The sequence below is a fragment of the Prionailurus bengalensis genome, chromosome D4 (assembly GCF_016509475.1).
Source record: "Prionailurus bengalensis isolate Pbe53 chromosome D4, Fcat_Pben_1.1_paternal_pri, whole genome shotgun sequence".
Classification (NCBI taxonomy): Eukaryota; Metazoa; Chordata; class Mammalia; order Carnivora; family Felidae; genus Prionailurus; species Prionailurus bengalensis.
In genome coordinates, this window is record NC_057359.1 from 90,288,251 (window position 1) to 90,311,236 (window position 22,986).

At 51.0% G+C, this 22,986-nt stretch overlaps 1 protein-coding gene across 1 annotated transcript in view; it reads left to right on the plus strand.

Moving 5' to 3' along the window:
• The first annotated feature begins 1,531 nt into the window (after window positions 1–1,531).
• Window positions 1,532–22,986, plus strand: part of CFAP77 (cilia and flagella associated protein 77) — a 131,576-nt gene continuing 110,121 nt past the window's right edge. The window contains exon 1 of the mRNA XM_043565206.1: window positions 1,532–1,807. Coding sequence (XP_043421141.1) covers window positions 1,616–1,807 — 192 coding nt within the window. The 5' untranslated portion in view covers window positions 1,532–1,615. The remainder of the gene's footprint in view (window positions 1,808–22,986) is intronic.

Below are 22,986 nucleotides of genomic sequence, written 5' to 3' on the forward strand. Positions count from 1 at the left end.
CCTACCACGTGACTCCCTGGGGCTTGAGCTGCCCAGCAGTTTTGATTAAAAGCGCACAACCTGTATTTCCGTGAATGTCTGGAAGCGAAGCAGGCTGGAGAAATCATGAGTACACATCACATCACACACCACACACACACTGCCACCACCCACTGGCTGCCCCAGGCCTTGGGTGAGCAGCTGGAAATCTGCCTGGTCTGCTCTGGAAATACAGTGTTGGTGTTACCCACTGTTGGTGTGTAAGGCCTTGAAGAGCAAGTCTGCTGTTGGTGCAAATTGCTCCTGGTGAACATTCTTACCCAGAGTCTTGTTGGTATTTGCAACATTCAATGAAGATGATGGGGGTGAATGAACCCATAAAAAGCTGGAACTAGAAGGCAGACTAGAGATCATCCGGGCCAGTGGTTCCAAAAGCACTGTGCCAATCTCCTGGGAGGCTTTTAAAAAGTGCAGATTCTCAACTTGGCATACAGACCTCAAGGGCTTCAGGTGCCACTGTTGTATCATATTAAGATCCATGGACGTGATAATGACATTGTAGTAATGTATGAGAATTCTTCGGCAGCAGATACATGTTGAAGTATTTAGGGTCACATAGGATACTGACAACGGATATTTTCAAAATGATTCAGCAATGTGTGTCTGTGGATGGTGAACCTAGGTGAAATCTATATGGGTTTTTACTGTATTCTCTCTTCAACTTTTCAGTTGAAACTGAGAAACTCTTTTTTCAAAATGTAAAAACAGTCCATTCCCAGATCCCATTTCCAGGTACTCTGTTTCAGTGAATCTGAATTTCTCAGCCTCCCTCCATTCTGTTGCACAAGGTTGGATACCACTGAGCTCATTCAACACTCGACTTTCCTCTCCCGCCCATTTCACAGGGGAAAAAAACGAGGACCCAAGAGGGTGACTAATTCGATATCGCCCAATTGGATTAGCAGTAACATCAAGCCTGGAATGCAGATCTCTATTTCATCATGAAAAATTTAGCGCTCTATGCCTGTGTGTGTGTGTGTGTGTGTGTGTGTGTGTGTGCGCGCGCGCGTGCGTGTGGAAAGGGGAGGAGAATGGGACCAGATATGAATGGAGTGGGGAGGGTGGAGGCAGGTATCTTCGTTTTGGAAGTCAAGTATAAACGGACTTCTAGAGTCCCGTCGCTTTGGACACAACCTAGTGGTGATTCTTGGGGTTTTCTCCTATCTAAGAAAACTCGAAGCAGGTGCACTTTGGTGGCCACCAATAGTTTCCTGAAAGAAAACCAAGCCGGGCAGCTCCGCGGCCGTTGGCGTCCCGTCGCCATGGAGACAGACCGTCCCATTCTTCCTCAAGGGGTGGTCTTGATCTTCTCTCCTTTCCCAATCCGCAGCGCAGTGCCCGGAAGTCGCTCTGAGGACCCAGAGGGGCTTATGGAGGGCTTTAGGGCTCCCTGCGAGAGTCGGTCGGCGCGAGGTGGGCGCGCCCCCCTCCGGAGAGGGCCGGGCGTCCGGGAACCACCCCGGGGCCGGATGGTGCGGTCTGGGGCCGGCGTCGGGCGCGTCGGACCTCCGCGCCCGCCAGCCCACAGGGCAGCGCGCCGGACCCAGCCAGCGGGTCGGCACCCCGCGACCTCAGGATGCCAGAGGCCCAGAGCTCCCGCCAGGACCCCAGGCGACGGAAGAAGAAGCAGCCGGTGCGCCGCACGGTCAGCCAGATCTGCCCGCCCCCGCGGCGGCCCCTGACCGTGGCCGACATCCGGCCGGGCATGGAGAACGAGAGGCTGGGGGTCGTGCGGGATTCCATGTTTCAGAACCCGCTCATCGTCAAGGTGAGCCGCCCCCCATCCCCGCCGCCACCCCTCCGCGCTCGCCCCCTCGCTGGGCACCCACGCTGCCGGGATTTCCACCGCCGAGCCCTGGCCCCCCGCGGCCGGGGTCCGAGCGCTGGGTGGGTAGCTCCCGCTCTGGTCCAGACACACCTGGACCCCTGTGCGGTCCCGGGCAGGTCGCGTCGCCTCTCTGCGCCTCAGTTTCCTCATCCTCGAAGTGGGATGATAATGGCGCTCATTAAAGGGAGTGGTTGAGAAAGTTCCACAGGGTGGTCCCTGCCCAGCGCCTGACACCCAGTGAGCCCGCGGTGTTGGCTGCTGCTGTTTACCCGGGAGCCTGCCGGTGAACCCACAGGGTGACACACAGGGAACGCGCACCCAGACTGTGTCCTTACTCGCCACCTGCCGGGCTGCCGCCTCCCCCTTTCCCCTGCACGCCTGGGCTGCCACAGTGCGGCGAGCGTTCTGTGTCTCCCCTGGAAGCATCACTTCACAAGTTAATTTTCACCCAATCATACTCTTCTTACCCAGAACTACAACCGTAGGAGAAGAGAGCGCGAAAATCTGCCCTGGGGGGACTCGCAGGCCGGAACGAGGGAGGGAGCTGCGGTTTCTAACCAGGTTGCCTCCCCTCTTATTGCACACCCCCCTCAGTTCAGAGGTTTGGGGACTGGTGATCACCCAACGCTGGAGGGGCATCCTTGCCAGGGCCACAGGAAAAGTCGAGTTGAAGTTTGGCACCGGGGGGGGGGGGGGGGGGGGGGGAGGGAGGGCGCGGGGAGCCGGTCAGGGAGCAAGTCTATCTCGCGCCACTGGAGGGCAGTGTGCTTTCAAAAATGCGCCTAGTTCCCGGGTGCCGGAAGTGGAAGGCGCAGGTGGTAACCATGGATTCAGTAACGTTGTATCTGAACGCCAGGAGCTCATTAGAGCCCAGAGGTTTTTGCTGTTGTTTTCTGCTTTTTGGTACGGGGAACCTGGGCTTTCTTAACCGCCGCGCTAGAATTAGCTGAGTTCATTGCCTCCTGCGAAAGCACTGACCCTCTCCTCTTGTGTTCCCCAATCTATTCTCGTGGGCCACCCCCCACCCTCTCGGGGGGCTTATGACACCGGCACCCTTACACTTAGTATGGACCCTTAGCACCCCCACCAAAGTGGAACAAGGTCCTTTACTTACCTCTCGGTGAGAAGAGCCGCTCTCGGTGGACACATGGGGCTCACCATTCTGGGATCAAGGGGAGAATCAAGTCCTCCGCCTCTGATCAGCTGCTTGGGTGTTAGATCGCTGCTTTCACCCAGGCAGGTACTAGTGGGCCAACCCCACTCTCCTTACATATAAAATAAACGGCATTATGAAGTTAGCAGTGTTCTCCACGGTGAATTAGGAGTGTGCGATGCCCACCCCAAGCTATATATACGGTTGACCTTTGAACAATGCAAATCTGATCTTATGCCGGCCCAGTTATATGCAGATTTTAAAAAATCAACACAGTGCAGTACCATAAATGCTTTTTTTCCTCTTCCTTATGATTCTGTTAATAACGTTTTCCTTTCTCTAGTTTACTTTATTGTAAGAATACAGTACATAGCGGCGCCCGGGTGGCTCAGTCGGTTAAACGTCCGACTTCGGCTCAGGTCCTGATCTCCCAGTTCGTGGGTTCCAGCCCTGCGTCCGGCTCTGTGCTCACGGCTCAGAGCCTGGAGCCCGCTTCGGATTCTGTGTCTCCCTCTCTCTCTGCCCCTCCCCTGCTCGTGCTCTGTCTCTCTCTGTCTTAAAAAGAAATAAAAACAATTAAAAAAAAAGAATACAGTATATAGTACGTATAACATGCAAAATATGTGTTAATTGACTGTGGGCTACAAAGCTTCTGCCCAACAGTAGGCTGTTAGTCGTTAGGTTTGGGGGGAGTCAGACGTTACAGTGGTCCCACCTGGCTGGCCCAGTCGGTAGAGTGTGCCACTCTTGATCTCATGGTCATGAGTTCAAGCCCCACCTTGGGTGTAGAGCTTACTTACAAAAAAGCTTTGGTAGAGCTTTGACTGCTGGGGGGTCATCACCCCTAACCCTCTGCCTTGTCCAAGAGGCCACTGTATATGCACACACACACATGTATACACACACATACCTATAGGTATATGTATCTAAACACATGTATTACACGTACGCGTTTATGTGTATATATATGCACATATGCACACATGCATATATGTGTATCATACATATGCACACCCATATATATAATATACGCAGATGAGTAAAAATCCCCCCTCCATCTTTTCCTTTTGCTCACCCCGTATATCGAGAAGGACAGTATTTTGGCCTCTGGATGGCACTAGCTGAACAGCTTCCACAACGAATCCGGTCACTGATTCCTTCCCGGACCTGAACTTCGGGGTTGGCAAACGTGCAGGAGATTACTGACCCACGGCTGGGTGTCCTGCCTTCAAGGCAGGAGAGGAAGAGCCGGACTGTCCTGGCCAGTGGTGACTCAGCCGGAGCGGCAGGGACGTCACTGGTGATCGTGCCCCGCTCTTCTCGGGTCAGGGACAGCTAGCCTTTTCTTCTTACTTTCCTCCCTCTGGTTCTTGATGGGCTATGAGCTACTTTCTTCAGCAGTTGAGGTTGGGTCCACATTTCGATATTTGCCACCCTCTCCAAGATTTTCGACCAAAACCTGACCTAAGTAAAAGTCGCAGAGACCTTTGAGAGCAATGAGGAAACTTGACCATTACCTTTTCCAGGCCCCTCCTTACAAATGGGTACACTGGGGCCATCTGTGGTGGGCCCTCTGCCCAAGGTTCTGGCAGAGCCCGGGTTAGAATCTGTGTTCCCTGGCCCCCAGCCCAGCATTCTTTTACCACTCCAAACAGCTTCTTATATTTAAACAATATTTATTTATTTTAAAGGTTTATTTATTTTTGAGAGACTATGAATCTGAAGCAGGCTCCCAAGCTCTGAGCTGTGAGCACAGAGCCCAACGTGGGGCTTGAACCCACGAACCGTGAGATCATGACCTGAGCCGAAGTCGGACACTTAACCGACTGAGCCACCCAGGTGCCCCTGAACGGAATTTAAATTATGAAAAAACTTTGGGATTCTTGGCTTTAAAGCTAAGGAAACTGAAAGTATTCCAGACTATGGAGTCTTGAAAAACTATTTTTTAACATATGTTGCTGTGTTTTGAGGCTCGGCTTGTGGATTTCTTCTTGGCGGTATGCCAGAGTCACAGGGGCACGTTTGCGGACCCCTGCATGAGAGCGCGCCTTCTTGTGTGTGGCAGAGGTGGGAGTGCCCTCTCCCAAGGTTGTCTTTAAGAGGAGTGCAATGGGAGTATATTTTGGTCTTGTCTAAGTCAGAAGCTGAAGGTTGCATCTATATCGAAAAATATACCACCTTAGAAATAGTTGTTTATTCCACCATATTGGGGGGGGGGGTTGTTGCTCAAATTGTTTTCTCCAGTGAATACGATCAGGCTTTGTTTAATTTAAAATGCAGACACACTGCCTGAACAAACCCAACACTGCTATTTCACACGCATGGAATTTGCCAGGACGTATACGCATCAGTTATTCAAGAACATGTCTGCAAGATGCCGCAGTAACCAAGTGAAAAGTGAAAAAACGCAGACATCCAAGCAGGTATTTTATCTACAAATGCTCAACAACCACTTGCCTCATTTAAAATCAAGCCCACTGGTTATTAGTGGGACCGATTGAATCAACGGGGTGTTTTATGTGGCCACAAGAAAAGAGTTAAATATTTTCCATTAGAGAGGGCTTCTACTCTATTGTACAAAGTGACGTGTGGTTAGCCAGTCTTCCTTCAAATGTGACTCTCCGGGAGGAATAAAATTAAACAGAGAAAGAACCCAGCTTCTTTCTGCTTGATTCCCATTTCCCCCAGAATTCTGTGACTCAACATAGAATCCTGCTACAATAGCCTTCAAGGCTCCTTCACAGAACCTGTCAGGGTGCACCCTGCCTGCCATCGGAACTGAGCTGATATCCTGTCAATACAATTATAGGGAGAGACGGCTGGGTTTGCTCCACTGACAGCCTTGAATCTTCTGTTGCCCTGGAGAGGCAGGCAACGTACAGGGGTGGAATTTATTCAGTTGAGCACCCTTGGAAAGTGCAACTGATCATGGCACCCGATTTTTTCATAATTTATTACTGACTTTGTTTTTCTGTGGGGGTTTATGTCACAAATAAGAAGTGCATGCATTTGTAAAATAGAGTCATAAGATCACATCGTTTGGGGCTGGAGGGAGGCTTACAGACATCTAGTCCAATTTTTTTTTTTTTTTTGAGGATGTGAAGGCCCAGAGAGAGAAAGAGACTCATCCAAGGTGCCCTCTGACCTGGTCACAGAGGTGGGATGAGATTCGTGTCTCTGGACTTCCAGCCCCATGTCCTTTTGGCCACATTACACAATCAGTTAATTCACGGCAACCCAGACTGGTTACATCCACACCGCAGGCGGTCAACAATGGCCCGCCAATGAGCCTGATTCCAATAGCATTTTCCTCAAGATTCCTTCCTATGTGAGCTCTACTGATTTCTCAGGATTTGTGGCTAGCCAAGAAGTGTTTATTGAATGTTTACTAAGTGACCAGGACCATCCTAAACTGTCTTGAGGGGGCATAGAAACAGGTTCAGGACTCCACCCTTGCCCTGCCCACAAACCACAAGGAGAGTTAACTATTTAGCTGGGGAGGTGGAGTGTATATGTGTATATTGTATATGTTTGTATATACGTATGTTGCATATATATATTGTATATATGTATATATATGTGCATATGTATATATGTATATACGTGTGTATTGCTTATATACATATTACTGCGCACACGCACACACACACACACACACACACACACACACGCAGGCAAACACATGCCTAATCGGATAAAGAAAGTCATGGAGTCCCTCCTTGTAACTTTCAAGTGAAAGGCACCAGCCAGGGGGTTCAGATTTAGGGCGAGGAAATGCTGAGCAGGACTCGGTGGGCTTAGTGAAGGACCAGAACCTGGAGCTGGACCTTGAAGTGGGGGGAGTTACATTCTGATCAGGGGCAGACTAGGAAAAATTCAGCCCTCTGGGGCCAAATGATTTCACCTTCTTGAGATCCGAAGTGTTCAAAGGTTTCCACCCCAAGGGGAGTTCTGGTTTATGAGACCAGGCCCCGCTGCTGGCATCGTTATCGTTACCGTCACGAGGAAGCATTTGTTGAGAGCCAGTGTGTTCAAATTGGATGCTCTACAAAATTAGGCAACCACACCATGCCCACTAATGGCTTAACATCTCTAATAAATATTGATGCTGGTGAGCATAAATGCATACGCAAAGAAGGCAGGCAGACAAACACAGTTGTACAAATATCCCAGCGTGGGTCAGTCTTTTTATTACGTTTGAGTAAAATCGGAACATGTTACGTTCGGCTTTATCTGTTGTAGGGAATGTACCTCTGATCGCTCAAATCCTTTTACATTCGATTAGGATGTAACAGGTGAAAATAAAACATTGGCGGGGATGGGGGGGGGGGGGCTGAGAAATGAACTGCGCATCCTAACGGCCCCTCTCGGCTGGCCAGTAGGTAGGGTTCATTTCTCTAGGGTAAGCCGTAGGTTTCTGTCTCTCTTGGTCCTTTATACTTTCTTTTTCTTTTTAAAAGCTTCCCCCCTCCCAGTGCCCACTGATACCGTTTGGTGGGCAGGAGTTGAGGCAGTGAGCCCGTCTATCTGCTCAAACCTGTGGGCTTTTCAGAAAGCCAGGCAAGTTCCTCCCTCCTAGGCTTTTCACCACGGCCTGGGGCAGCTGCCCTGAGGGAGGAGCCCACCTTCCTCTGTCCCTCTGGAAAAGGAGTGCTTTGGTTCTAACACATTAATGCAGATAGACTCTCGGAATCGGGGTTCCCTCAGGTTTGGACTCGGCCACCTTCTGGTTGTGTGGCCCTCAGAACCCTGCAGCACGGTGGGAAGGCCACTCCCCCGGGAAGAACTCTGAGTTCAGCAGTCGCTTCCGGGACCTTCCAGAACCTTCCAGGCTCAAGTGTTGTTCATTGTGTAATTAAGGCCGCTTCTCCTTTATTTGAAAGACACGTTCTTGATTTACAACTGGCGGACGCGATTTCAAATCCCTGTTTTCTATTGCAGTGGTTTTCAAGCTGTTCAGTGGCCTCTCAAAGCATGGGAGTCCCCATAAAAGGGCTGGGTCACACTCTTCTTAAGAAAAATGCATCTTTGGAGCGCCTGGGTGGCTCAGTTGGTTAAGCATCCGACTTCGGCTCAGGTCATGATCTCGCAGTTCGTGGGTTCGAGCCCCGCGTCGGGCTCTGTGCTGACAGCTCAGTGCCTGGAGCCTGCTTGGGATTCTGTGTCTCCCTCTCTCTCTGCCTCTCCCCTGCTTGCGCTCCGTCTCTCAGAAATAATAAACGGATAAACTTAAAAAAAATAAAAGGAAATACATCTTCAACTGCTTAAGAAGTATAATTAAAAAACTGAAGGAACTCAGTGAAACGTGCTCTATGTGAAATGCTAACCCTGGAGACCACTCATCAGCTACTGAACTGATGAGTTTGAGGGGTATCAGTTCTGTGTCTGTGCTGGAACGGAGGTCGATGTGTCACAGATAGGGAGGGATTATAACCAAGCACAGATCCTTCCAGGCTCTCCAGCTGGGCAAATCCATTTGTGTAGGACGGTGTACATAAGCACTCTGCCACGGCCCCTGGGAGCCGGGCTCTGCTCAGCCTCAGACCCATCAGCTGGGCCGTTGCTCCTGCTTCAGAACCTTCTGGCTGGTCAGGCAAAAACCAGCGAATGCACCAGTCATAATCACACCGCGGTTTGGTTGATTTTAGCGTACGTTGTAAACGTTGCGTGCCGTACGTAATTGTCAGATCACTATGTTGTACGCCTGAAATCAGTATAACGTTGTATGTCAGGGGCGCCTGGGTGGCTCAGTCGGTTAAGCGTCTGTCCGAGAGAGAGAAGGAGACACGGAATCCCAAGCAGGCTCCAGGCTCCGAGCCGTCAGCACAGAGCCCGACACGGGGCTCGAACCCACGAATCGCGAGATCATGACCTGAGCCGAAGTCGGACGCTTCGCCAACTGAGCCACCCGGGAGCCCCTGGTTTGGTTTTTCTCAGCATGAACTCATGTGGGATTTCTAAAAATGTTTATTTCTTTATTTTGAGACAAAGAGCGAGCATGAGCAGGGGAGGGGCAGAGAGAGAGAGAGAGAGAGAGAGGGAGAGAGAATCCCAAGCAGGCTCCACACTTTCAGCACAGAGCCCGACTTGGGACTCGATCCGCGAACCGTGAGATCATGACCTGAGCTGCAATCAAGAGTCGGACACTTAACCCACCGAGCCACCCAGGCGCCTCAGAAGTCATGTGGGATTTTAAACGGGATGGATGTGGTACACCAGAAATCAAGGTCGTGGTGGGCCAGAGCCCCAGCATGGCCCCTACGCTCTCATTGTGGCACTAAGTTTAGCATTCTAGGGAAGCAAATACATGTGCTTTATAAAGAAATCAGCTGTATTTTTCCACCCAAGAATTTATAGGCACATCAGTGGTCGGTCAAGAAACGGACTCACGTGGGTCAATGAGCAGAAAGGTCACCACGCGTAGCACACGGGGTAGGGTGGAGCGCGGCCGGCCAAAGGCATCGTGGAAAACACATAATGAGCCCAAAAGAAGGATTTTTGATCTTTTATACGAACCAAACAATACATATTTGGGAAACCAATGAGCCCAGAAGCGTACAAGATAAATTTCTTTGTGTGGATCAAAATCTCTTGTGTTTGTCCAGAGGGACGAAAGTAGAGATCTGGAAAGTCTTTGATTCCAGGGCCCGGTATTAGTGAAAGGCTACAGCTCGGCTAGATGGCCGGTCATTATGTCTAAGCCGCATCTCAGTACCAGAGGAAAGGCCCTCGTGATCTCGGATGCCACAGCACAAAACCCCTCCCCCCCCACTGCCGGCAGTGGGGGCCCAAGGACGTGTTGAGAGGGGTGATCTCTTTTTATTTTTAGATTATTTATTATGAAAAAAAAATTTTTAAGCTTCCTTTGATTTTTTTAAAAAAAATTTTAATGTTTATTTTTGAGACAGAGAGACAGAGAGAGACAGAGTGTGAGTGGGGGAGGGGCAGAGAGAGAGGGAGACACAGAATCCAAAGCAGGCTCCAGACTCTGAGCTGTCAGCACAGAGCCCGACGCAGGGCTCGAACTCACGAACCGTGAGATCGTGACCTGAGCTGAAGTCGGATGCTCAACTGACTGAACCACCCAGGTGCCTCTTAAAAAAATTTTTTTAATGTTTGTTTATTTTTGAGAGAGAGAAACTGAGCGTGAGTTGGGGAGGGTCCCAGAGAAGAGGGAGACACAGAATCTGAAGCAGGCTCCAGGCTCTCAGCTGTCAGCACAGAGCCCGACGCGGGGCTCGAACCCACGAACCACGAGATCATGACCTGAGCTGAAGTCAGACACTTAACTGAGCCACCCAGGCGCCCCCCCCCTTGTTTTTTAGATTTTATTGTTAAGTAATCTCTACACCCAATGTGAGGCTCGAACCCCCAACCCCAAGCTCAGGACTTGCTCGCCCCACGGACAGAGCCAGCCGGGCCCCCGGAGAGAGATCTTTAGGCTGTAACATTTCAATGACAGGAATTAGAAAATCCGCTGGGCAGCTTGGTCGCGCAACGTTACTACGAAGCAGTGCGTTTGTCTGTCTTGCCACGTTCAAGTGCCGTCTTGTCTTAATGTCCCCGTTATGTACCACTGTCTTCATAGCACCCCTCTGCCCCCCGGCAGGTCTTTCAGAACAGAGCCATTGGCTTGCCTGCTTATTTGCTTATTTTCTAGTACGTATTTGAGACTGTTAACGGACCCATCCGTCCCTGAGCAAAGACTTAGTAAGTCCCGGCAAGTGCACAAGCCACGGGTGGAAACACAAGTGGTTTAAGGATTCCTTTCCAAGCAGCTGGTCTGGATCAGGGGAGAGCCGGCCTCTGCAGGCTACCGCCAAGTCAAAGTTACTAAAGGCCAAGGAGAGGGGAGGAGGGGCCAGAGGGGCCATATTTCGGAGGGGAGGCAGGAGTGGTGTTGGAACGCCAGGGCAGCCTGCAGACCTCATGCACCTGGCCTGGGGCCGTGGCACGGGTCGGACGCCAGTGGGCGGTGGGGGAGGAGGGCCACCCGGAGAGGGGCTGGCCTGCGCAAAGGCACAGACAAGAGTCCGAGGTGGGCAAAGTGTCTTCGTTAAGAAGGAACAACTGTGCGATCCTGTGGACGCCATCAGGACAGGAGCGGGACATACATGCATCCATTCATTCACTCACTGCTCGAATTAAGAGACGCTTTTGAGGACCTGCGGCGCCCCCGGCCCAGAGCTGGGCACCCAGGACGTGGGGGTAAACTGACCTGTCTGTGGGCTTTGCCCTCAGCTTCTAATCTGATGAGCAGACACTGCCATAAAAACAGACAGTGGAGTGGGACAGATGCACGGACGGGATCCTCGCTCAGGGCTGAGGGCAGCACCTGGCTGGGGGGGAGGCAAGGGAGCGCCTCCCAGGCCACAGGGCCCGACACAAGGATTGGGAAGTGTGTGTAGGGAGCTGGAGTGGGGGCGGCGGGGGGTCACAGGTGGATCTAGGTGTTGTAGGGCCTACAGCTTACGCAGTTTTGGGAACCCTCTGTAAGAAGCAGGTAAATGGGGCGCCTGGGTGGCTCAGTCGGTTAAGCGTCTGTCTTCGGCTCAGGTCACGATCTCATGGTTCGTGAGTTCGAGCCCCACTTCGGGCTCCGTGCTGACAGTGTGGAGCCTGCTTGGGATTCTCTGTCTCCCTCTCTCTCTCTCTCTGCCCCTCCCTGACTCACGCTCGCGCTCTCTCTCTCAAAATAAAAGTTAAACAGATAAATAATGTTGGAAATTAAGTCCAAAGCCTTGGAAGGGCCACGTGCAAGGAAGCTTCATTAGGTTCAGGGTGAATCCGCTTTGACTGGGGGAGAGCAAGCGTTCTAGGAAGAGGGATGGCATGTTGGAGGGGCCCACGGTGGGGTGGAGGGGGGGGGGGGATGCAGTGGTGACCAGATCCGAGCGTCCTCAGGTCCCTGCCAGGTTACATGTCATTTGTTCGTGCATTCGTTCATTCTCTGAGCATCTCACACTTCTCCTGGACCAGGCCCCAGGACCACAGGGACCGATGCTCTTGGTGCCCAAGTGTCCTGCATGCTCTTGGTGACCCTGAAACCTTGGGAGAATCTAGGCCTCGGGTCCTGCGCACCCAAGTGGGTTTCCCGAGAATTACCCTTCCATTTGCTTACCTTCCATTTGCTTATTCGACCACCTGCAGAATGTTTCTGGAGGGGCTGTTAGGTGCCAGTCCGGCCTTGAGGGGGCCGTGAGAACCTCAGGGGCCAAAGTAAGTGGAAATAAACGGCACACAGAACAGATCTCTGGGCTGAGAGGCAGGCCCCCAAATCAACAGCGGGGTCAAGGCGCCAGCGCTGATGGGGACACATCAGGGGTGAGCCCCGCTGGGGGTGCTGTGGTTCTCCTGGGGGAAGCCGTGGGCGCCCTCCCTGCTGTGGAAGCTGCTGGAAAGGCCCCATCGACGCGCCCCCTGCCAGGCCCCACGTTTGGACGCTCGGGCGATGGCGAGGGTTAGTGACTGCGATTTGTTTACGTTTTGCAAGTTAAACAAGCCCCCCCAGCCTGTCACACTCCAAGTTTCCACCGAGCCCTTTGAGGAAACCTGCTGGAGTGACACCCAGGGTCCCTCAGGGGCGAGTGCCGGGCTTCACGGCTGCCTCCAGAACCTTCATAAACTGTCACTGAAGATTTTGCTCTCTCTGTAGGCGCCCAGTGGGCATAAATTCGGAGGTTTGAGCGAGTCTTTCAGAAACTTCCCTTCTAAAAGGAACGTGCCTGTCTGGCGTTTCTGAAGGCTCTGTCTTTTCTTAGGCGGCTGCTTGCTTCTTTCTGTGGATCGTCCCCCGAATCGCCTGGCAGGATGCTCGCGGGCCTGACTTTTTCTCCCGGAGCGGGAGCGTCAGGAGGCTGAGGCCCGGCGTCTGGGTTCCCAGGAAGCTTCTGGGTGCAGCCCCATCTGGCCAGCTGGGCCGGCTGACAGCAGCCGCCCTCCACAGAGCCCACTGCGTGCCAGGCACTGTGCTGGCCCTTCTCAGCCACCGTCTCCTTGAAATCTCTGCAACAGTCTGCCGTCCTCCCATTTTACAGATGGGGAAGCTGAGGCTTCAGGAGGTTACACGAGCTGCGCAAAGTCACCCAGTGAATTCGAGGAGGAGCCGGGATTCGAGCCAGGGCTGTGTCGCCGCGGCCCGTGGTCATGACCGTTGCGCAAATCAGAACTCGGTGACGATTAGTGCCACAGTTTGAGTACCTGCCAAGTGCCAGCCTCTTACATACTCAGCTCTGCAAGGTCACTGAACTTTTGAGCTCAGACAGACTCAGGAACACGCCCGAGGTCACACAGAGGGTATATGGGGGAGCAGGGGCTGGCGCTGCAGCCCTGTGGGAGTCCCCCCCCCCCCAACCCCGACCCTCCTTTGTCCCGATGGAGAGAAGAATCCTGTTCACGGTCATCATCGAATCTACATTGATCCAAAGGGTCAGCATCATCCTGGGGCGGGAGGAGCGCCGTCCCGTTGAGCATCTGCCCACATGCCAAGAAGTGGCCGCCTGTGACGGAACCCAGTAAGGTGCACGAGACCCTTAACAGTTGGTTAGCAAGAAGAGAGGGTCCCGGGCCTGGAGCGCCCTCAGGACTGGGCCGCACTCGGTGGGGGCCGGGCCTGGAGGAGGGAGAGTCATTTTAGATGTAGGCACAGCCCGACGAGGGGGGAAATGGGATACCTTGAGCTTGGGTGTGTTTGGGGGGGACGTCTGGAGTAAGCCCCACGCGGAGGCCACAGAGCGGGAGGGATGTGGCCCCTGATTGGGACATCAGGAGCCTGCACTTGGGGTGCACGAATGGTTTCAAGGAGAAAAGGCGTGCGGACACCTGGTTTCCCACGGAAGTCTAGAGTTTAGGTCGTTCTAGTCGTGTGCGTCTACCTGCTGGCTGGGGCGCTTTCGAGGCTGGGGACACAACTGCCATCCCGGGCTGAGCCCAACGGCCTCCCCTCTTTCAAAGGGAAGGTGCCCCTCCTCCGCTCCCACCCATCACCCCCGCCCCCTCCCCGCCTCCCTAATCAGGGAGAGCAAATTGTTATCAGATTAGCGGCAGCAATGAAAAAAAGCACAGTCCGGCTCACCCTCCCAGTTAGTTAGCATTTAGATAGACTGGGACGGGGGCCCACACAATAGGCATCAAAACCCTTCAGGGCGGCGGGAGGGATTAATTTCTTTAACCAACAGGCCTGATCTGGCCTAACTCATTACCTTGCCTTGTCAGTGTGGATGTTAGATTCGATTGAAGATTACACCATTTAGGTCTCTCTGTTGTTTGCCGCCGAAGCCGGGGCTATTGAATTGCACATTCTCACGGAGCGGGCGTCAATACTCAGCGGCCTGAGGTTCTAATTCTGCTTCATTTAAACTTCATCAACTCTTCCAATCAAGTGGAAGGATCCGAAATAGGCTCTGTGAGCAGAAAGGCCCGCGTCCCTTTGTCAGATAATTTATTCTGTTTTCTCCTTCCCTCCCAGCCTTGCTCTTTCTCTCTCTAGCCTCGCTCCCCCTCTCTCCCCCTCCTCCCCCCAATGCTGAAAATGAGATTACAGTATTTAAATGACTATGATAATCAATCTAGGGACCCCGAGCTGAGATTGAGGTTAATTATTCTTAGCAGAACAAAGAAGCGTCATGCCTTTGGGGACTCAGAGGTGCAATCTGGGTTTCTTGCTTGTGGTTTTTTTTTTCCCCCTGAAATTGCAGTTTTAGGAGTCTTTTCTTGTTCCTAACTAGGCGCCGAGTGTGATTCTTAGCGGCAGCAGCCCCTGAGAGAGCAGAAATGTAATTTTGAGCTGATAAACAGCTAACGGCCTTCAATCAACAATTTTAATGGGAAAAAAAAAAGTCACTTATATGGTATGGAGTACAGATCTAATGAAAGGGTGATCATTTACCTTATTTATTTTTAAACACGCTAGGAATAATTTCCCACTGTGTTCGAGCTGGTAATTACAGCCCCACGGTGCACCCGTAAACTTTTGAATGAAGAGTGTTGTCACTCAGCTGGTCTTCTCCCTGGCAGCTTTTGCCGCCATAAAAGTTGAAATTGTGTCATGTTTTGGCTAATTGGAAACAGGGTCATTATACCATTGAAAATCTACATGAAAGTGACTTGTTCGATCGTTACCTGAAGCATTCACAAGCTGGGCAGTCATCCCGCCCGGCGCCCACCCCCAGCCCCAGCTTCCAAAACAGCGAGAATCAAAATATGTATATTTCTTTGTCTTCCCTCTGCTATCTTGTCAGGGCTGTTTTACACGCTGCCACCCAATGTTATCTTTTATTTGTGTCAGGAGAAAGGATTTGACAAGTTCAGTATACAATGTTCATTTGGCAAGGCAAATTTTTCATACCAATTTTGAGTAGGGAAATGAAACTATCTTTCAACGGAATGAGCAGCATCATTTTTGGACAGACTTATTATGAGAGGGAGGGTCGCAGAACTTTATTTCCTCACGTGATCCTCGAAGAGGCGAATCCATTTCTTAAAAAGTAGGATCCGGGTTTCCACACACCGCCCCGGTCGGGAGGGGCACGAGAAGGGCCCCGTAATGTCATCAAAGAGGGACGCCTGATAGTTTATTCGCCTTCCTGCTCCCCACAAGTTATTAATGGGCTGGAATAAATTGTTCCTCGTCTATATTATAATGACTCTGTTTCGGGCCCCTTTAAGCTGTGGGTGAGTCTCTGACAGTTATCTGCATTTGCAAAGCAAAATATTTAATAAGTGCCACCGTCTGAAGGAACAGCAAAAACCACAGGCAACCCTATTTGTGAAGAGTGAGATCCGCACACACACACCCCTACCCCCCCCCCGCCCCCCTATCCACTATCCCGTTGCTGTTTACCTAAAAAAGAAGACTCTCTCACCCTCTGTGCTACCAAATTCATTTGGGGCAGTGGTTTATGGTGACATTTTTCTTTCTTAAAGCAAATATTGGCTCACCATGGGGAAATTAAAACTCCATTAGGCATTGCTACATTGTACAGCGGGGGCTGCATTACAACAGTCAAGCTACTATTAATTGGTTTCTTCCTCAGGAATAATCCAGGGAGGGCCGAGGGGGAGGGGGAAGGGAAGATGGGTCTAAACCATAATTTCTGAAAATGACACCATCTAAATCAGGCAAGGTGATCATTACGTGGTGATTCATCTAAATATAAAGAAGACGCTGCCTAATAACGTAATGAATTTATCAATGCACAAAGCCTGCGGGGGGAGAATACGTTTGAAGCCACACATGGGCCAGCCTCGGCCAGGTCTGGGCAGCTCAGGACTGCCTGCCGCAGGGCACAGGCAGCCCTGATGCTTCTATTTGGGTGTAGGCTGTTTTTCTTTGCTGAGCTAAGATCCCCCCCTCCCAGCCTGTTCGCTGCGTCCTTCCCAATGGGAACGCCGCACACTTTCTGTAGCAGCTGACCCTGCTTTGTCACCCTCCTTTGCCACCAGAAGCTCCTGTGGTGCCCGGCCCGCATCCACCTGCCCCATCGTGACTTCTCTGGTCGTCCTCGGGTCTGGTGATTTTGCCCTCTGCTTTAGTTGGCTAGGGCTGTGATAACAATTGACCGCAACGCAATGTGGGTGGCTCAGATTCCCGAGTTTATCTTCCTCATTCCTGGAGGCTGGACATGGGAGATCCAGGTGTTGGCTGGTTCCTTCTGGGAGCTTGGAGGAAAGGATCTGTCCCAGGCCTCTCTCTGTCTCCATCTTCACACGGCATTCTCCCTGCATACGTGTCTATGTCCACATTTCCCCTTTTTATAAGGATACCAGTCATGTTGCATTGGGGAGCCCACTCCATTATGACCTCATCTTAATGAATTACCTTTGCAATGACCCTATGGCCAAATCAGGTCACACTTTGAGGTTCTGGGGGTTAGGACTTTGTGACTGCTTTGGAATTAGGTCCTGGTCCGTGCTCCGTCGGTTGTGGTAGGGAGAACGAGGCAATCAGTAGAGTGGCGTCCTTCATGTTGAACTTGAGGCCGCCATCTTGATGAGGATGTGGAAACGGCATGTGGTGTGGATCACTCATAGGATAAATAATCACATACAGTCTTGGGCCATCTATGGTACCTTTGCCTTGTTGGTATTTAAGCATAACTAATTTGGGTCACTGACTATCTACAGTTCTCCTGGAGGACAGATTCCACAGCATGCTTCTTTTTACCTTCCACAGAGCTGTTCATCCATCCATCCATCCATCCACCCGTCCACTCACCCATCCATCTTTTGTTTTAGTCAACAAATACCTTAGCGTTTACTGAATTTCCAATATACGTGCCTGGCACTGGGGTAGGCATTAGAGAGAGATTGATGAACCAAATTTGACATGATCATTACTCTGTGGAACCTTACAATCTAATCAGGCAGATGAGCATTAGTCAAAACATTGTGGATAAATGTGAACTTTCAAGTGTGGTGACAGCCAAGGAGGAGAAGCTTCTGGTGCATCTAAAGGGGGGCTTCGGACAGATGGGAGTCAGGGAATCCTACTTGGGTAAAACGAAGACTGAGCTGAGATTTGAATTCACCGGGGGAGGAATGTGTGTGCATGGGATGGGGGTTGGGGTGGAATGAAGGGGAAGGACAAGGGCATTCCAGCCACTTAGAAGAGCATGTGCCAAGAGCCTGTGGTAGAGAGAGTGTCCCAGTGTGGCTGGGATGTGGGGATGAGAGAGAATGGTGTGAGGCAGGGATCATGCAGGCCCTTAGTGGAGGCCAGTTAAGGAGCTGACCTGAAACCCAAGAGTAATGGAAGCCAGTGAAGGCCTGTAAGCAGAGGTTAGGACATGGTCAGATTGGTACTGGAAAGACCTTCTGCCTACAGAGCAGAGAACAGCTTGGAGTGCCCAGGGTGGCCCTGGGGAGATCCATTAGGGGGCTTATGATGGAATGCAGGAAGGAGAGAGGCTGAGCCAACCTGGTTGCTCCAAAAGCAGCATCTCAGTCCCTGATTGTTGCCCCAGAGCTGCTCCTCATCCGCTGTGTGATCTCGACTTGGCATTCTCCTGAACACTCCCTGGCTCCATAGCAGTCATCCCCTACGTGTTGTTCTGGTGGTGGCTTCCTCTGGTTTTGCTTTTCCGTATGTCTGATCCTGTCTGATCTGGATCACTTGGAAATTTCTCAAAATCTCTGGTTCACTGATGGAGTTCTTTCTTGTTTTCCTATACCATACCGGGTTTTTTTCTTCTTGAAAAATACTTTCTTGGGGCGCCTTGGTGGCTCAGTCGGTTAAGCATCCAACTCTTGATTTAGGCTCAGGAGCCCCGTGTTGGGCTCTGCACTGACAGCTCAGAGTCTGCTTGGGACTCTCTCTCACCCTCTTGCTGACCCTCCCCTGCTTGTATTCTCTCTCACACACAATAAATAAATAAACATAAAAAAAAATATTTTCTTTGTCCTTTCATGGTATTTTGGGAGGGTGGTAAGGTAGACATATGTGCTCAGTTCACCATTTTGAGCCAATCTCATTTCTCCTTTCTAAGATTTTCTAGGCATTACATCTCATGATACGTATTAAGGAGCATTCCAAGTCATGACCTAAGGATAATTATGTTTATCTTTAAAAAAAGGTTTTAGGGGCGCCTGGGTGGCTCAGTCAGTTAAGCATCCAACTTCAGCTCAGGTCATGATCTCACGGTTTGTGAGTTCGAGCCCCTCGTCGGGCTCTGTGCTGCTAACAGCTCAGAGCCTGGAGCCTGCTTGGGATTCTGTGTCTCCCTCTCTCTCTGCCCCTCCCTTGCTGGCTCTCTGTCTCTATCTCTGTCTCAAAAATAAATAAAAGCATTAAAAAAAAAAAGTTTTAGAAACTATCTTAGCATCTACCTATACGTTAACTTAAAGAATGTTTCCATTTTTTCCCAATGGCCAGAGCTACCCTACAAACTAGAAAATCACTTCTTTGCCGTGATCTGAAGAAAAACCCTTCTGTCCCAATTCCTCCTGCCAGACTGCTAAGGTACCAGAAAACCTCAACAGAACCCCTCCTCTTTTTTGAGGTATTTGGAGGAGGAGGCAGCATAGGAAAGCCATTGTATTACCCAGGAGCAGACGTGTGTTCCTCCTCTGTGTAATCTCCTCTCAGACCAAGCCTCCCAGAGATAACATCAAAAGCTCTGGATAAGATTTAAATACGAACCAACAAAAACAAAAAACAAAAAACCAACGACTTGAAGGCTCTGCAAAGGGAACACACACAGGTGGATATAGAAGCCAGAGGAGGATGTCCTCATGCAGAAGGAGAGAAAAGCAGGAAACGGCTCTCTCATTTGGAAAATGACTTTCAGCGAAATGTCAGGTGACAGTCAATGCTGCGCGAGGCGTCTAGAATTTGGATGGAAACTTGTGGTGCTGTCTAACTTGTGGTTGCAAAACCAGAGGACAGAATCTGAGGAAGCCATAGTCACTGGAAAATGAGAGAAGCATCCAGGAAAAGAGAGCACCAGAGAAGAGAGGTCCAAATTCGGTATATAAACTCTGCCTAAGTCTCTGGAAGATCTTCAAACCACATATAAGTGGGGCTGACTCTGAAAAGTTCAGTGAAGGCTCAAATAAATGAACTTGGATTTGAGCTGCTGCCCGTCACAGACAACAGAGTTTTCAGTTTGAGGTCAATCAAGTTAACCACTTGCAAACAAAACAAAGCAGAACAAAAAATTCCTAGGAGGAATATAACCTCACTCGGAGTCACAATGTCTAGAGTATATTTCAAACTACTTGGCACACAAAGAAATAAGAAAGCGTGACTCGCCCTCAACTGGAAAGACACTTAGTTGAGACAGACCTCATAGATTGCTATTTGGAATTAACAATCAAGATTTAAAGTGGTAATTACAGGGGCGCCTGGGTGGCTCAGTCAGTTAAGTGTCCAACTCTTGCTTTCGGCTCAGGTCATGATCTCCCTGTTGTGGGATTGAGCCCCAAGTCGGGCTCTGCACTGACAGTGTGGAACCTGCTTGGGATTTTCTTTCTCCCTCTCTCTCTGCCCCCCTGAAACCCCCCCCCCCATGCTTGCGCACACTCTCTCTCTCTCCCAAAATAAATAAACATTTTTAAAAAAGGAACCAACAAGAACAAAATGGAAATTTTGTTTATTTTTTATTTTAATATGTATTTATTTTTGGGAGAGAGAGAGAGACAGAGCATGAGTGGGGGAGGGGCAGAGAGAGAGAGAGAGAGAGGGAGACACAGAATCCCAAGCAGGCTCCAGGTTCTGAGCTGGCAGCCCAGAGCCAGACACGGTCGGTTTGGACCCACAAACTGTGAGATTGTGACCTGAGCTGAAGTCGGATGCTCCCCAGGCGCCCCCCCCTCCAAATGGAAAGTTTAGAAGTGAAAATATCTGAAACAAACAAACAAGAAACTCTCTGCATGAGCTCAACATCAAGGTCTACACAACAGAAGAGTCAGCGAACTGGAATATACTAGTAGAAACTATCCAGGGGTGCCTGGGTGGTTCAGTCAGTTGGGTGTCTGACTTTGGCTCAGGTCATGATCTCGCGGTTCGTGAGTTCGAGCCCCGCCTCGGGCTCTCTGCTCTCAGCTCAGAGCCTGGAGCCTGCTTTGGATGCTCTGTCTCCCTCTCTCTCTGCTGCTTTAAACGCATGTAAAGAGCCAAGTGCAAAGCTTAGGGAATGGTGAAGACCTAATACGCGGCAAGTGCGCTGATGATGGCTGGTACTGTCTGTGTGGGCAGCCCCCACTTGCCGACGCGTGGAGTGCCTTACAGACTTCCGTCACACATCACTCCCTGCCAGGTGTTATCACGATGTGTGCTCCTTTCCTTCTTGCGTCCGTCCGTGAGGGAGGACGTCCTGGGATGGCACGAGTGGTCAGCGTGACCAGGCACCTGCGTGTGGGCCGACGGTTCCCCTGCCTCAGCTCCTGCTTCTCCACGCACACTCCCTTCCTCCTGTCCTCGCGTGGCCGTTCCCCACTCATTGTTTAAAAAAATTTTTTTTTCAACCTTTATTTATTTTTGGGACAGAGAGAGACAGAGCATGAACGGGGGAGGGGCAGAGAGAGAGGGAGACACAGAATCGGAAACAGGCTCCAGGCTCTGAGCCATCAGCCCAGAGCCCGACGCGGGGCTCGAACTCACGGACCGCGAGATCGTGACCTGGCTGAAGTCGGGCGCTCAACCGACTGCGCCACCCAGGCGCCCCTCATTGTTTAAAACGTGGCTCGGAGTGCCCTCCCCTGGGAGCCTTTCCTGACCCTGTCCCCGCTCTGAGATGGTTCATGTGCCTACCTCTTCGCCTCTGCAATATCCTTACGCCTTTCTGTCCTCGCTTTTCATGTACGTATTAAAGCGTCTGTTCTTGTGGATTCCTTGTGGGCAGGGTTCTTGTGGGTTCCTTGTGGGTGCCTCTTCATGAGGCTTAATGAGCACCTGGGAGACTGTTTCCTAGTTAACAGTAACCTGGCGTGTCTATGAATGTCTTGAGACACTTTCATTTTAAGATTTCGGGACAGGGTGCTCTCCGTGCAGGAGCACGCGGCTCTGGGCACAGGTGGGAGAAGGTTCTGACCCTACAATTCCACCTCCAGGAGAAGCAAAACATCCGTGCGCAGAACGTGGTGCCATCGAAACACAATTACAGATTTTATTTATTTTTCGGATTGCAGATTTCATTTTATTATTATTTTTTAAGCGATCCCTGCACCCAACATGGGGCTTGAACTTACAACCCCGAGATCAAGAGTCGCCCGCTCTCCCGACTGCGCCAGCCAGGCGCCCCTCCTCGAAACACAACCGATAATAGTAACGTGTGTGTTTTCAAGACCCCCAGTGCCTAAAAGCAGCGGGAGTGCACCTAGGGACTTGTTGGGAGAACTCGGGGGATTGCTCCTGGCCCGCCTTTCGATGTGAGCGTTTAGCAAGGAAATCCAAGCGGGGACTTCGGAGCTGCGGTCCCACTGAGCACGGCCATTCTGTCGGATGCGCGCTCTGCCTGGGCAGGGCGGAACACAAAAGGAAGAAAAGAGGGAACACATGGTCAGTCCCAAACGAGAAAGGGCTTCTCCGTGACAGGATATTGAGCCGTTTGATAGAGCCCAATATTACGCTTGAATTAGACGTGAATGCTTAGAGAGAGAGCATTGTTCAGAGGCCCTTAACATGGGCTCGGGTGGAACCCCTTTCTTCTGTCGCCTTCTGGGGTGGTTTTGTGGGCTGTAATGATTTGTATTGTATTTATAAGCTGACAGGATAATCCCGCGAACAGCGGGAGGGGAAGAAAGGCAAGCAGGACTCCTCCACCCTGCTAATTAAAACAATCCTTCCTCCCCCCGCGAGGGCTAATGAGACAGAAAGAGAGTGGGCTAATGAAAATGTCACCGCGAGATTGCCCACTTACTTTATTTATTTACTTAATGCTGTGACTTCCAGTTGGGGGGTTCCGAGAGACAGACGTCTTCAGAATTTGCCAGAAGACCCTTTCTTATTCATCGCCGCTCAGCGCACCGTGAGCTGTCACCAAGCATATCTTTGGGGATGGGAGATTCTTATCTCCACTTGTCAATAAGAACGATATTCTAGGAAGAGGGGTTTGCCTGTGCTCACTTTGAACAAAATAAAAATGAAAGGAATCCGAATCCCTTCTTAGAGTATCTTCCCCCCCAAATCCAAGAGGCCAGTTTGCTCACGAAAGCCTTGCCTCCCCACCTCCTCCAGCGCAGTGACCAGTCGAGTTGAAGAAGTGTCGCTGATACCGAGTGGCGTTTGGTGAGACGAGTCCACGGCGCTCAGACTTAACGTTGATCCCATCAGTGTTCGGCTCCACCGAGATGGCAGGAATTCAAACTTTTTTTTTTTTTTAAACTTTTATTTACTATTGAGGGATAGAGACAGAGCATGAGCAGGGGAGGGGCAGAGAGAGGGGGAGACCCAGAATCCAAAGCGGGCTCCAGGCTCCGAGCTGTCAGCACAGAGCCCGACGCGGGGCTCGAACTCACGAACCACGAG